Source organism: Temnothorax americanus, unplaced genomic scaffold, assembly GCF_048541705.1.
Source record: "Temnothorax americanus isolate GAGA-0224 unplaced genomic scaffold, ASM4854170v1 Scaffold10, whole genome shotgun sequence".
Classification (NCBI taxonomy): Eukaryota; Metazoa; Arthropoda; class Insecta; order Hymenoptera; family Formicidae; genus Temnothorax; species Temnothorax americanus.
Genome location: NW_027509231.1, coordinates 3,077,498 through 3,092,836, shown reverse-complemented (window position 1 = coordinate 3,092,836; position 15,339 = coordinate 3,077,498). Strand labels below are relative to the sequence as shown.

Genomic DNA, 15,339 nt, shown 5'->3' with positions numbered 1-15,339 from the left:
CCCGCGTGTCAACACGTGCGCTGCCATGTGCCATGCGAAATCGCCCGATGAATCTCGCTTTACGCCGTGTCGTGTATTAATACGGCGAGAGCGAGCTTAATCTCGCGAATAGAGGGAAACTTTGTGTGTGTGTGTGTGAGAGAGAGAGAGAGAGAGAGAGAGAGGACGACGGGGATGACGTTTAACAATCCTTTTTTCTAAAAGTCTCGAAATCAACAACACGTACAGTTCGGAAAATATAACTACAATGAAGCGCGAAAAATAGATGAATCGTTAGCCCTTTATTCGGAGGAAATGGAATGGATTAACGCACGGTATCTCGTTAATTAATTCCATTGAGCGCGCTTCCATTGGAAGTGGATCGAAGCGAAGCCGATCGCAGGGAGATCCCCACGGAGCTGCGCGCTCCGCGCGGTCGCATTCTCTGGCAGCGGCGTAAATCAGCCCCGCGGGGATGTCGTTAAATCCGACGACTTTTTTTCGCGGGTTCAAGGACTAACGTCAGGGACGCGGCACTATTTTCGTACGGTCGTATACGTGCACATGCACAATTGCGTGGGTCGCATGTGCAACGTTATAACGCCGCTGGCCTGGTGTGGGAGCGGCATCCGGTCGCAGCTGCGTGCAGGAAACTGTTAAAAACTCTCTCTCTCTCTCTCTCTCTCGTTCTCCTTCTCTCTATCTGTCTTTCGTGCATGTCGTCTAAAACTTATTCCCCTTTCGTCTCCTTCCTTTCTTTTTCTTTTCCTCTTTCTCTCGGCTTTTCGCGACGAACTCGAACTAGCGTGCGAAGAAATCGTTAATCGCGCGGGTTATGCGCGGCATGTGGCGGCGTGTGCTATACACACATCCAGTCCGTTCCACAATGTGTATACGAGTTATATACCTGCTGGTTTTTAATTTACTTTACACACCGCCGTCGGAGGAACGATAATAATTTTCCCCGATAACGGCGCGCCTCTTTGCGAGGTACGACGAAATATTTCGCCTTAACTGATAAAACGTGCGGCGACGCGAGCGCGCGGAAAGAGAGAGAAGGAACAACCCCTCTGTGCGCGAGAGCTCGAGCTCCGCTTTATTCGATTCGAGATCGTCAACTTTTGCATCGCGGGCAGATCTATATGTATACGAAGAGCGCGCGGCTGTCCCACGGAATTACATCGCGGTCGCCAGAAGCCGGGCAGTGGATTTATCACGAGAGTCTCTCTCTTACCTCTCGCGCGCGCCCGCGTTATGAATGTATACATTCGTATCGGCGGACGTTCGACGATTTACGGCCGAGTCGGCCAACAACGAGCGGAATTTATATAGTGAATTTACGATCTCGAGCAGCCCGCTGCCCGCTCTCTCGCGTGCGAGCGAAGCTCCGCGTTAGAGATGAACCGGGGCCGGGCCGGGCCGGGCCGAGATCATCGGTGCAGCAGCGTCGCGGTTGCAGCGGCGCGCCGATGCCGCCTAAAGGCACACAGGCGCGCGAGGCGTACGGAGGTCGCGCGGCGGGAAACTGGTTTTCAGTTTCGGAAGAGCGCGCAAATTGTCAGACGGTGACGTCACCGTCGTAAAGGCCTCCGTCAGAGACCCCCGGTATAATGATAATTGCGAATTGAAAAATCGCCCTCTTCTCTCCCCTTTCCCTCCCGCTTTCGAACGGGGAGCGTTCTTCTCCCCCGCGGGTGAGACCGCGATCGTTTATCTCGCTGTGCTCCTCCGTCTGCGCTATTCCGCGACGACGATTAACCGCCGACGGCGGCGAGGCGCATCAGAGAGAAGAGAGATTGGGCCTCGCCGTCCGCGACGGATCGGTTCGTCACGACGTGATATCGACGTCGCGACGTAAATCGCGCGCGGAGCATAATCGCGCAGAGATCTCCGCGAAGAGAGTTACGGACATAAACATTCGAAATGGGATAATTAAACGACGCTGTATCCGCGGCGTCCGCGCGCGCGACGTTAGATCACGCGTTCGCTGACGCGTGTATATCTCCGAGTCGTCGAGGGATGAGGAGAGAGACGAGGGCGCAATTATCGGAAAGGGAAACGCGCGATAAAGATAATGGACGTTAGGCACGTGAACTTCGCGATCGTTTTTGCTGCGTTTGTATTCGTATATACGCGACGCGCGACGGTGTTAAAATCTAGAGTTATCTCCGCGAGAATCACGGGGTCCCTTATCTCGTGAGCCAACAAAGGCCGAGCGGACGCGCGTCGGCATTGTTTATCAGTACATCCGCCGTCGAAATTCGCTGAATTGCATATCCGCGCGATGAGTAACCGGTACGACGACGCCGGGCGTCACGCGCGCGCATCGCGCGTCGCGTCGCGTTTACATACGCGCATATCCGCCGCGATTCGGCATAATGCGAAAAGGAGAACGACTCCCCGTGTCGTCGCCGCAATCTCAAATGCACGTACGTATACAAAGTGTCCTATATACGAGATCGCACCGGATGTTCGTCTAACCGCATTTTCTCGAGTCGATTCGGAGACGATTTTTCCTTAGCGTAAACCTGTCGACGATGAGGATCGCGTCGTCTCTCTCGGCAAATTTCCAATTTTTAACATTACACGCCCTAGTCTAGAATCTTAATATTCCGTCGAACGAGCGCGCTCGCTCGAATTTAATTGAGGAACACGACGTTGTCTCGATTTGCTCCGCTCATAGAGCCTTCTCGCTTTTCCCTACCGGTCACTTGGAAAGTGTACGAAGTGTCTCGGTGTGTCTCCCCGCAGAAAAATCGTGTCGATATTGGCCGTGGAGTCGTGACAAAAGAACGAGGTAGAAATGGGACGCAACCCCGTTATATATAAACGTAACGTAAATCGCGCGTGTCCGCGAGTATTCGCTTAATTCAGCGCTTCTGCACACCGGGGGGCGGCTTTAACGCGGGTCTAAAGTTAGCGCGGAATGACGAACGTTCGCGCGCTTTCCTATTACTCATTTGAGGCTGCTGTACGAGCTCAATGTCATCGCCGAGTGCCGCGCCGCGTCGTACAGACGCGCGCGAAGAAAATTCCGGCAAAGTACTTAGATTAAACGCGGCCTCTCCGAACCATTTCTCGCGTTCGTGTGGCTCGAATCGGCCGTGAGTTCGGATGCAAGGACTCGACGCGGCAAATTAGCGCGACGTTAATTATCAATTATGACTTTACGTCACTACCGTTGCTATATATCGTTACATTATACGAGACGATACGTATCCTTCTAGATTTCATCCACGATTATTATACCCCGAAAGCATTTGAAATTTCTAACTTCCCTTTATCGTATCCATAGACGTATATGTAATTATCAAAGGTTTGTCAATTCTAGGCGGATAAGGCGCATTCGTTCACCAAACCATCGTGATGTTGCACACGTCAATAATCGTAGTTGCACAATGCCCCGCATTCTCGACGATTGTACCCCCCGATTGTTCTTCCCTTTTCTTTTTTTTTTTCCTTCCGTCTCTGACTTTCCGCGCGGCTCCTATCGACGCGTCCGCTTTTTAACAAAAACGGAATGGGTGGAGGACAGCTTTAAAAGCCGGCTCTTTCTCTCTCTCTCTCTCTCTCTCGCGGGAAACAAAACGGCGAGCTGAGGGAGCGGCTTGAGCAGAAAACAGGAAAAAGAAATTCGTGCTTTTAATGCCTCGATCCGCTAATGGACTGGTTCCGCGGGCGGGCGGCCGACGGCGGCTCACAGCCCACGAATTGACGCTAATTTATCGTGCGAGCTTCAGCGTGTATTATAAGCCCGCGCTTATACGTCACAGAGGCATTCCTATTAAACGAGATTATATATATATATGTGTGTGTGTGTGTATATATATATATATATAATTGGGTATTACATTTCAATTCCTTAATGTACCGCGCCGAGCGCATTCGGCTTTCGCGTCGGCGCGGCGTCACGCTTATTAACGCACCTAAATATCAACGCGTTGATACGCACGCGTCATCTATTTTGCGAGCGGCATTCATATCTGCGCAACTTGACTTATCTGCAACTCCACTTTCATTATCATCAGTTGAATTTATTGCCGAGGTGCCATTGCCCCTCTCCCCGGGGCGCTCCGCGCCTGGCGACACGGAATGCAACGAAGCGGTGCAGCCGAACCGTTTATCGCCGTTTTCAAGGTTGCCGACGCTTCTTCTCACGCACAGCGCATAAATATATTCATCCTCCTCCCACGTCCGAGAATATAGTTTCGCAACGCGCGCATGTCACCGGCCGTCACTGATAACGACGGGCTGTGCTGCTGCTGCTGCACGTCCCGAGGTATATCGCGTTACGGGCAAACGAGACGCCAAAATTTGCGACGGGTTTGAGAGCTCCTGGATGGAAACGAGGACGCGTTTTCTCCGCAAAGATTCGCCTTTGTCTTTGCAACGTCGCAGGAGTTGACGTCAATCTATTTTCCATGATTTTAAGGTCATTTTGCCGTGCACGTTCCGCGATCGCGAATTAGCATATTAATTTTCTCCGCCTCGTAATTACGAAGCCGCGATATGCCGCGACATCAGTAACGCGGACGGATCTTCGGCGAGTTTTACGTTTCACGGGCGTGCTATCGAGTTTCCGTTCGCCGCACGTGTGGATGTGCACACGTCGCGAAAACGTCTCGGAAGCTTCGAACACGAGCGTCACGAGCGGCAAAACCGCTAATTTTCACTCCGCGGCGTCTCGACCTTGATTCCGAAAATGTACTAACATCTAGGAAAATTTGCGCGAGCTCCGAGATCTCTCGCGCGCGCGCGGTCGACCTTAAAATAAGGTAAAGGTATATACCAATACCCGGACACCTTTGTTATTTATAAGTATGACGCGAATTAAAATCAAAGATAAAAGTATTTTTTCTTGTAGTTTGAAACTTCAGTTATAATATCCAAACGTTTATTTTCATAAATTTATATTTTTTTAAAGGTATCCAGACACAGAGATACGTGTCCAGGTATTGGTATCGTTTTCTATCCTTAAGTGTCCGGGTATTGATATCCTTTACCTTACGGATTTAAAAGATTCAGAGACGCAGACACTTCGGAATCACCGTTGGTGTAGGTCGGACGACCACCTTTTCTCTCTCTCTCTCTCTCTCTCCCGATGAATATTTAAAGACCGCTAAAAGCGATGAGCATTGTACGCGCAAGCTGTTCGATGATCCGCGTTGTTTGGAACGATTCTCGAGGCGTTGGGCTCTATACCTTTCCTTTCCGCAGCATCGTCTATCTCGTTGCGGACGCACGTGAAATTTACGCGCTACACATACGCTCGACGCACGCGTGTGTGTGCGCGCGCGCGTCTCTGTCTTCGAGCGTTGCACTGTCGTGTTTGCGTCTGGTCAAGGTGCCCGACACCGCCGGTACATATATAGATGTTCACCGTGTGTGCGTGTGTGCGCGCGCGTGTGTGTTAGTGTGTAAAAGTGCACGCATATGCGCGCGCGTTATAATGTATACCGTCACACACTGGTAGCGCTTGGCCTTGTGACCACTCTCGTGTCCTCGTCCCACCCTCTCTGCATGCGCCGATACGCTTCAAGTCGCGTTTACGACCCAGCAACGCTCGCTCATGTGTAATTACTTAATGCGCGGTCTCGGCCCCGCGCTCGCTCGGGGAATGAATATCGCGCGTCGTCGTCCCGAGGAAATTTTAATTGGCGACTCCGGCCGCGTACCTGGCCGAATCACACATTGCCGCCCCGCCGCGACACCGGGTCGCCCACCGCGGCCGTTATCCCCTATACGTGGAAAAATATATGGTGATTCCACGACTTTTCCCGCGACTCCGGGAACGCGCGAGGAGAATCCACCGTCCTCCCCCGCCGGTATTACACAATTTCCACGCGCACCTGCGATTTCTGACGGCCGGTATCGCGAACAACTTTCGATATATATCGTTGTAAAATTTATCCGAGAATGGATGTCCTCGTAGACGGTGTGCTCGTCCAAAGGTAAAAAAGTAGCAGGTTTTCGGAGTTCTGATACATAAGCGAGCGATACACATACATATACGAGCTCGTGTCAGGCAATGACTGCGCCCGATCGCGATGCGACTATCTCCGCGTGCCGCGACGCGCACTTCCTCGGAGTCTCGCGGACTGTCGACGACCTTCATCGGTCCGTCACTTTGCCGGCCGGCCGGTCGACCGGTTGCGTAATTAAACCAGCGGCGCGGAGCTTAATAAATGAGAGTGATGAGCGAGCATGCGAGCGACGACGACGACGACGACGACGACGACGACGACGACGACGACGACCCGGCACTCGAAATAGAAATCAGCCGCGAGAAGAGCGAGAGCTACGACCTCGATGTGTAACTCATCTCCGAACGCGCGGCGCGGACGCGCGCGCGGCGAATCGCTGACGCACGGCCGAGAGCGAATGCACCGAGATCATCGCTCGGACGTGTATACGTAACGACGACGACAATGATCGCCCGCAAGATTGATCGAGGAGACTTTCTAGAGTTGGGGGGAGCGATCGATCGTGCCTCTCGTTATAACGATCCCGTCATAATCGGGGCGGCAAGGAAAAACGTTCGTGGAAACGCGCGAGAGATAGATGGCGAGATGCGTGTCGATTCGTCGAATTCAGATTACTGAGATGTGACCGAGTATCGTTCGTCACTTGGTTCGATTCTCGATGGGCTTGAAAAGGATGTAACTCTCGCTGGTCTCGCTAGACGATCTATCCGACAATTTATCTTTCTTTTTATCGCGAGAGCGGGCGGAGGTGGGATGATCTATCTCCCTTGGCGCTATTTCGATCCTCGGGGTCGTTATCGCGGATTACCGGCGCGCGAGTCGAGCACCCGAGGAATAATTCCAGCGCGAACTCTCCACGATCTCTCGGATCGACCGCATAAATCATTTTGTGGGTCACCGGAGCGACCACGCGGTGGCCCCGTTCCACCGGCTCTCGGCTCGGCTCGGCTCGGCTCGCGCGGCCTCTCCTGATCGAACGCCTCGCTCCTTCTCTCGGTCCACGAACTCCCGGCGGCATGTAATGCGCATCGGTCACTCGCTGGCCGTTGCATTGGCCTAAAAATAATCGTCGGGGTGGCGCGGCGCGGCGTTTGCCGTCTTAGAAAATGAATCGATATTATTCAAGTGTGTCGTCGACCGAGCGCAGCTTCGATGAAGACCAGATATCGGTAATGGGACAGAACTTTTTTTATCATTTTTTTTAAATGATTGTGTAATTAGATATATTACTAAATTATAATTATTATGATTACATCTCTGGCACTTGATAATTCGCATACAGTAAAATGTTGTAATGTCGTGGAACGTTATATTCGTTAATTGTCAGATTTAATTCGGGCTTTCTCGCTACTCGTTATAAAAAAAAGTCGATGCCATCTTCGATGCTGATTAGTGATCATCGATGCTTTCTTGGCGATCATCCCTGATGCAGTGTTTCACCGTTATAAATCCCAATTTGTCTGTCTGCTGCGCATTTGTCGGTTAGTGATGCGCTTCCGAGCGAGCGGGTCGGCCGAACGGATCGGAGAGAAACCGAGAAAGAGCGTAGAAGGAGAGAGAGAGAGAGAAATATATAGAGTGATGGAATGACGTCAGGCATGCAATTACCGATGCACTTGACGCGTCCTCAACGGCGAATCGTCTGAACGATCGCTCGTTGCTCCGGCCACCTCCTATAAAGCCCATTTTAGACGATTTAAAATCTGGGATGGAATCAAAAAGCTTGAAGTTCCAAAATTCTTGGAGTTCTTAATTTCGTCTTTCATAAAGAGATTAGAATTGCGGGTTACAAAGCTGCGCAAATCATTTAATAAACTCGTTAATATTTATCTTAAAAAAAAAAGAGATAAAAATTCAGGAGAGGAAATTTGCGCGACGACGGTGGAATTAGCGCGAGGTTTCTCTCTACAGATTGTATACCTACAGTTCGGCCCATGATATCACGGATAAGAAATTCTGTCCTGAATTCTGTCAGCGAATTATGGATCGTCCAGACGGGGCCTAATGCCGCCTCCTTCCTTCGTCGTCTCGCGAACATTCGTCAACATCGCGTCCCTCGGCGGTCGTGTCTGGAGTCGATTAAAATGTCGTTTATCTTCCCGGACGTTCCACCCTAACTCCCACGGTGCGGAGAAAACGCGAGCCCGGAGGTGCGAGGTCCGGAGAGGTCTGGGGTCTCGTCATCGTCGCGGGCAATAATGGGCCGGGTCGCCTGAATGTAGAAAGTGAAAAATGCCCGGCGAGAATAGTGATCGGACAAGGTCGTCGGGGAGAGACGACCTATTCGATCGACGCTAGACGATTACTACTGGTGATTGAGGATTGTACAATAATAAGGCGCGAAGGCGCGTTGCTTCGCGCTCGATAGAGCGACGATTTTAGACGGACGACGATCAATCTTGCCGCCAACGTCTATATAAAGCGATAGAGCGCGATCAGCAATTTATATACGATTGACGATGCGGAGTATTAGTAAGTGCTGCATTACTGTATCAGCTTAACAACCAATATTAGAAGACATTATTTCCGATGTAATTAATTTTCTACCTTCGTTCCCGATATCCGTGCCACAAGGGATAATTTCAGAATTGCTTGACGTCTGAAAGGATTCTTACTAATAAACGAGAATTCTCTACGGGAAGGAGTTTTTTTTTTTTTTTTGCGAAACGTAAACCTCCATCGATCACTTCGCCGCGCCGTTAAAGGGAATAAGCGCTGGGCGCGCAAGAATGGATTGGTTTTTTGTGCTACGGAGAAGGACCTTTCTCTCCCTCCGGGGAGAACGAATCTACGCCGTGAAGGGTAAAGAGGGAGGAGACGACCGCCGAGACGGCTGATAAACGCTCAAGGGGGGGGGCCCCGCCGCACGGAGGAAAACGTATATCGCGGGGATCAATACTCCGTAATTCCGAGGAACTTTTTCATGCCAAAATTGACGATACAATGGACGTGAAATTAGCGTTAGTAGCCTCGTAGCCGATGGGAGAAGCAAACTCTCGCGTCTCCCATTCATCCCCGACTACTCCGATTCGTATTTCCTCGGACTTTGTTGTAGACTCGTTTATCCGGGCAATCTCGCGCCCGGTGCCGACGAAATGAGCCCTCAATACAAACGTCGCGTCGGCATAACAGCGCGTATTCTCAGTCGCGTGAAACCACCGAGCCCTCTTTTATGTAGAAGACCACTTTCACAGCCGAACCCTCGCTCTCTGTGTGGGTTTTTTGCCCCCCTCGAGGCATTTGTTTCCATCGACTCTCACTTTCGAGGGTTTATGCGGACACGAATCCCTCCAGACATTTAAAGCCATAAATGTCACGCGGATCTTGAAGAATTTGGCAGACTTCTAAATCTATAATTTTGCCTTCTACATTTTTGCGTTTATGAATTATGAATGCTACGAGTATTCGGGCGACTCAGTTATCGTGCTATCTTCAACAAATTCTTCTATGTACTAACCGTGCAAGCGTGCGATCTTCATTCCACTAGACACTCCTTGTCCGAGAGTCGCCGCTACTTTTAAACTCACAAATTCTTAGTTTCCCTCAATTAAATAAGAGAATAAATATATACAATTTGTCGATTAAGTGGTGTATCGCTACGCTTGGTATATAATACCGGAGATATTATCGGCACGTAAAGCGCAATCTCTTCGCGGGCGAGAGAAGGAATTCACATTCACGCGATGCCGAAGGAGAGAAGTCCCCTTCGAGACAGAATTCTCGGATAATGAGAGTTTACTTCGAGGCGGACAAAATTCAACGCGTTATACGGCTGAAACAAGTGCTTTTGCACCTGCAACCCATTGGCCACCTCGCACACTCGTCTCGCGATCGCGTAATTCGGCTCGACCTTCGAGAGCAGAATCGCTCCCGTCTCTTTCTCTCAGGTTGAACTTTCTCGAGGAAAAAGCGTCGATCTCCGAACAATTGCGGACATCCGCGATTCACATCTCGGGTTTGCCCATAACTGTAAATCGTCGACGTGTGCGTTCGTTATTATCGAAAGGCGCCGCGCCGTCGTCCTCGCGCGAGAGGAATGCCGAAGGACGCGGAAGATGCGGAAAAGGCGCCTGGCTTGCTGATCCTCGCCCTTTCACCGCTTTTAGAAAGGATACCTGCCGCGAAGCACCGATCGCATAATAAATGCGCTTATTCTCACGCAACATCGGGAATTGCAATTTGCATCGGAGGCGTTTCTTTCTCTTTATCGCGCGCGATCGCTCGTCATCTGAAAAAGATTTCGAAACGCGGCGGAAGAACGACACGCGCGTGTGTACGTAGCGTCGAATATGAAACGAATATATATGAATCCCTCTCTGAATATTAATAAAATTAATATGGAGCGCGAAGTGAAATTCTGATAAAATAAACTCGATTTGCTTGTGTGTTTCAGGGCTGAGTTTAGACAACAGCAATATGTCGATGTCGTCGGTGGGGCCGCAGAGTCCTCTCGACATGAAGCCCGACACGGCCCTTATCAATCCGGGGAACTTTAGCCCATCGGGTCCCAACAGTCCAGGGTAAATATTCTTGTAACACTTCAATTTATGCTTAGCGAATATTAATACCAGAACTAGACTCGATGGCAGATTTGTTTGAGTGACCTAAAGAGATATTTCTCTCGGTTTAGCGATATTAAAAAAAAAAAAAAAAAACAAAGAGTTAAACCGTTCGTTGCGATTTTCAGAGATTTTAAGAGCGCGTACTTCGCGGTCTATAAATTTAGCGCCGGGCGTTTTCGAAATGTTGCATGCTACGGTTGTAGCGGCGTAGATCTCATATAGACGATCGTTCTCTGCTTTGCATGTAAAGACCCTTCAATGCTGGTTGTCACAGCAACCTTCTGAGTACATCGCCCAGCGGTCAGAGCAAAACGGTCACCCCTTACCCGCCTAATCATCCCCTGTCGGGCAGCAAACATCTGTGCTCGATCTGCGGCGACCGTGCGAGTGGCAAACACTACGGCGTTTACAGGTAAGTTTTTATAATCGTTTCCGTATTATCGTTACGCAACGCAACTCATCGTTAGCACAAACGATGCTTCTCGGTCGAACGAAACCTCGATAATCTTCTTGACTTCCACTCGCTATTCCTCTTTGCCTTTCATTTTCAAGCGGAGGAGTTTCTGTGAAGGGTCGAGGAACAATTTGCGCTGTCCACCGTGAATATCCGTAGAAAATGCTGGTTCAAAGTTATACGTTGGGAAGTATGTATTCGACAGAAGTCTAACGAATACCCCCCGCTCTCCCCTCCATTCTCGTACCCCGCTCGCATTTGTCATGCAAATTTGATCCATGACGGCGCGCGCGGCGATTTTGTTCAAGAAATGTACGCGCTCGCGCGGGTAATCGGCGTTTCGATTGCGGCTGAATCTCTCGAGCGGCGACTTCAATAGGTGACTTCGACAAACTCCGTTTGAATATAATCCCTTGTGCGTCTCATCGTGCGTCCGTCGTTTCGCGGCGGTTGGCCAACTGCAAAAATAATTACCGCGCTCTTCTGCTGCATTTTTCTCCGAGAAGGAATCGAGCACGCGCGAACGATGAAAGCCCCACGATTTATTCGAGAAAAAAATAAGGAGGAGAATGGGACGCGCCTATGAATCTGAATTTGCCGTCGTTGTATACTTGCGTTGCGCCGGATGATTTTTCCGTCGCGAGAGAGCGCGGTTCAAGGTCCTTCGGATTCGCTTGATAATCCTGACCCTCGTTAACAAGGGAGAACGGTGAATAATCCGTCCATCGACGGCTCACCGAGAATGCAATAAATAATAAGCGGGCGCCGGTTTATTATGCCGTCAGGCCGCGTCACCTATACAGCGGCGCGACACGATAAAGTCGGATAAAGAAAGCATCGCCGATAAATGCTTTGTTTTTTCCAATTATCGCTACCCTCCGACCTGCGCTCGCAAAAGTATAAGTTACACGATTCCGAATAATAAGATCAGCAGCGGAGAAATTTTTATGGAGGCATTTTTGCCGAAGAAACCACAGCCCTCGAGCACGACGTCGACGAGGCAGAATCGTCGACCTTTCCTCAAATTATTTAACGCTCGATAAGAGTCTCGAGGCTGTCTCGCATCTTTGCTCGAGGGATTGGTGACATTGACTTGTTCGGGCGGGAGGATACACGCGCTCGTCAAAGTGTTTCGTGTTACCGTCTGCGAAGTTACGATCGCATTTAAGGTGGTCCTTTCGCGAGAACAAGTATTAGATAAGTACCTAAATTTGATATATATATGTTAAATATACAGTAATAAGGGACATGTGTACGAAAAATCAAGTGAGGTTACCGACACTTTACAAGAAATAAGTCATTCTAAATGTGCGTTCGCGGAGCGTGCCATTGTCATTCTATCTTTGTTTACATTTAACGAACGAGAAAGATAGAACGATGCAAATCGCCACGGCCGAGGTTTTCAACGAATAATACATGTGTACTTGGCGATCAGATGAATACATTATTCACGTCTTAAAATATTCCCTGAAGTTTCCGGATTTCGTACATACCTTGAAAATAAGGGCTTGCCGAATGTTTTGCTCTGATATATGAGGTTAAATAAGTAGTGGATCCACGCGCATATTGCTTTACTCGTATCGTCATGCCTGACCTAAACTAAATCGAGTCCAACCGCGCTACTATTGTGATATTTTTTTAATTAGTAAATAATTAAATACGATTAAATCGTGCGTGTAAAATCATGTTATATTATTATAAATATTGGAATGCTGTGTAATGTTTGTTTTCAATTACCTCATGACGGACTGTTACTTGACTGTTACTAGCTGGGTCCGCGAAAGGACCACCTTAACGACTACGATTCTATTTGAATATTGAAAATGCACGTGGAATCTAACGTCAAAGTTATATAGATATAGTTTGTTATATTTCGGTTTAATTACGTGCCATCGCTTCGGATTATTTATACTGGCCGTTACGCAACGTGGCTAAGGTTACTATTTCGGAAGTTCTCGGGTACCTTATATATATCTGCTGTGTAAAAGGATTTCTCGAGTCTCGCGTTACGATACCGATTCTTCGGTAATCCGACACTGAACTTTGACTCGCGCGCGACGACGCATCCTCGAGAGTTATTAACGGACGCTTCCTCGCGCTTTTTTATTTTCTTGCGTGCATACGTGAAAAAAAGAAAAACTTGCAAATGCGGCGTCGTGTTTGCATAATTGACGCGGTGCGTCGAACCGTCGTCGTCGGCCGGCGGAATAATAAAAATGTCGACGAACCAACGCGGACACGTAACCGCCAGGGTGTCGCGCGCGCGCGCGAAGCGAGGAATCACGATAGTAGGTAAAAGAGCCTTCACACTAGTTCACACCGCACGTCGGCCGTCGCCGTCGCGAGAACGGGTCCGCGTATCGTCTTTCGTGTTGCAGCTGCAACAGGTCCGGTCGCGGCGAACCGCCGCGTTGCGCGCGCGTCCGCGAAAATGCGCGTCGCTGAAAAGGAAGAAACATCTGCGATGACTTTTAAGCCTGAACTACAATGTGTTCTTTGCTTCCTGTTTTTTGCTCTTAACTTCTTTGCGACTATCTCGTATTTCGCAATTCCGTCGCGTAACGCGATGTTTTTTGTTTTCTGTCGCCCAAGATAAAAATTGACGAACTTTAGAAGAGACAAGAAACCACGTTAATACGCGACGAAATTGCGAAATACGAGATAGTCGCAAAAAGGTTAAGAGCAGAAAACAGAAAGCAAAGAGCACATCGTAGATCAGCCTTTATGCGAATAACAGCACGCGAGCCGCTCGCGCGAATGCATGGAACACCGTCGTGAACAACGCATGTCGGCCGTGTTACGACAGCGGCGGTCCGCGCCCCGTCAACGAGCACATTTGTCGTCTTTCGTATAATTACCGAAGAACGTCGCTCGTGACAAAACGAATTATTTAACGCGTAATAGTTACGCGATAGCGTGAAAATTATTTTCTACAATATTTGCGCGTCATGTAGACTCTATTGAAGATAAAAAGCACAGATTCCAGGATCTTTTAACATTCAAATATATATCTAATTATAATTTGAACGTTTGCCCTATAGAAAACAAATAAAATAAATTAAGGAAACATATAAAGAGCGATTGAAATCGTTAGGATAATCGGCCTCCCATTGAGCGATATAATGGACTGATCGTTGAACTTTCGGCATCTTGCTCGTCGATACAAATTCACGACGCCGCGCGGGCGTGCCTCCGAATTTCATTACAACGCTAGATCTCGTTAACATTTTCCTTCGCGGTGGCTTTACGAAACGGCTCGGATACGAAAGTTAGATCCTCAAAGTAACTTATCCAATTAAAACTTGTATCGACTTTCTAATTTAGCCCGTGAGCTAACCGCGGCGGAACGATCGAAAGTAACGTCGCGGAGGAGAAGGAGAGGGTCTCGCGGGGACCTTAACACCTATATTTCAAGTTATATATTGTAGACGTCTACTCCGAATTTCGATCTCCTAACACACTTGCCCGATAAAAGCGATGTACGATACATTCCCTCGAAGTCACAATCTCTTTCGCCCGAGGATTTTACACATTCAAGCAAACGTCCTAAGTGTGACTCACGGACGAACAAGCTCGCGCATCAATTGGCGACTGGAGTAATTTTTACACTCCTGCAATATCAAAGAAATGAAGCTCCCATCACCAGTAATTTTAATATGCTTCTCATTTATGCAAAAAAGAATCAGGCGTCCGTTCCCAGGTTAACGAGATACCCACGAGGTCTGTTTCTTTTTATTTTAATTTCTGCTCCGAATTAAGAGTTCCGTTCCTTTTCACTCAATTAACTTTTTCACGAACGTCTTACTATATATCGTTACAGTTTCGAATGCATTTCCAATGCGCTGTGCATATTTTTGTTTCTCCCGCGAGCAGCGACCAGTTTTCGCGGCCGCGGAATTCCGCTCCAATTTCCGCGAATCGACGAGCGACCTCGAGGTCGCCATTCTCGCTATCAGAGCGCTTACGCCGAGGTCGATTGCTGGTCTACGGCTGGTGCACGCTGGGCGTGCAGGGAATCCCGATGCAGCGTGCCCCTCTTCGCCCCACTTTTCCGCGCGTTCTCTCTCTCTCTCTCTCTCTCTCTCTCTTTCTTTCTCCCCTTTCGCTCCTCGTACCGCGATGATTGCACCGAGCTGCAGACCGGCCTGGCCGACGTTCGCGTTGCATCAGAGCCCCATCAACCTTGGACTTGCTGCTGTTGGCTCACGAGGTTAGGACGACTACCCACCCGTAGTTCCTACGAGCGGAGGGGGAGGGGGCCCTCCCTCTCCTCCTCTCGCTGTATATAGGCACTTTGCTCCAGTGGCGGCTAATTAACCCTTTAACCCAGTGTTGTTCGTTCCTCCTCGACCGACAAAAT

At 49.3% G+C, this 15,339-nt stretch overlaps 1 protein-coding gene and 1 long non-coding RNA gene across 10 annotated transcripts in view; one reads left to right on the top strand and one right to left on the bottom strand.

Moving 5' to 3' along the window:
- The window catches only part of LOC143901440 (uncharacterized), a 31,084-nt gene extending 24,992 nt beyond the window's left edge, over positions 1-6,092 (bottom strand). Inside the window, exon 1 of the long non-coding RNA XR_013258073.1 lies at positions 5,182-6,092. This is a non-coding gene — a long non-coding RNA (uncharacterized LOC143901440). The remainder of the gene's footprint in view (positions 1-5,181) is intronic.
- Positions 1-15,339, top strand: part of Usp (retinoid X receptor ultraspiracle) — a 74,480-nt gene that overhangs the window by 47,035 nt on the left and 12,106 nt on the right. For 7 of the 9 annotated variants that reach the window (XM_077413673.1, XM_077413654.1, XM_077413641.1 and 4 more), the window contains 2 exons: positions 10,357-10,483; positions 10,776-10,937. In XM_077413673.1, coding sequence (XP_077269799.1) covers positions 10,357-10,483; positions 10,776-10,937 — 289 coding nt within the window. The remainder of the gene's footprint in view (positions 1-10,356; positions 10,484-10,775; positions 10,938-15,339) is intronic. The other 2 variants (XM_077413681.1, XM_077413664.1) reach the window with 1 other exon arrangement.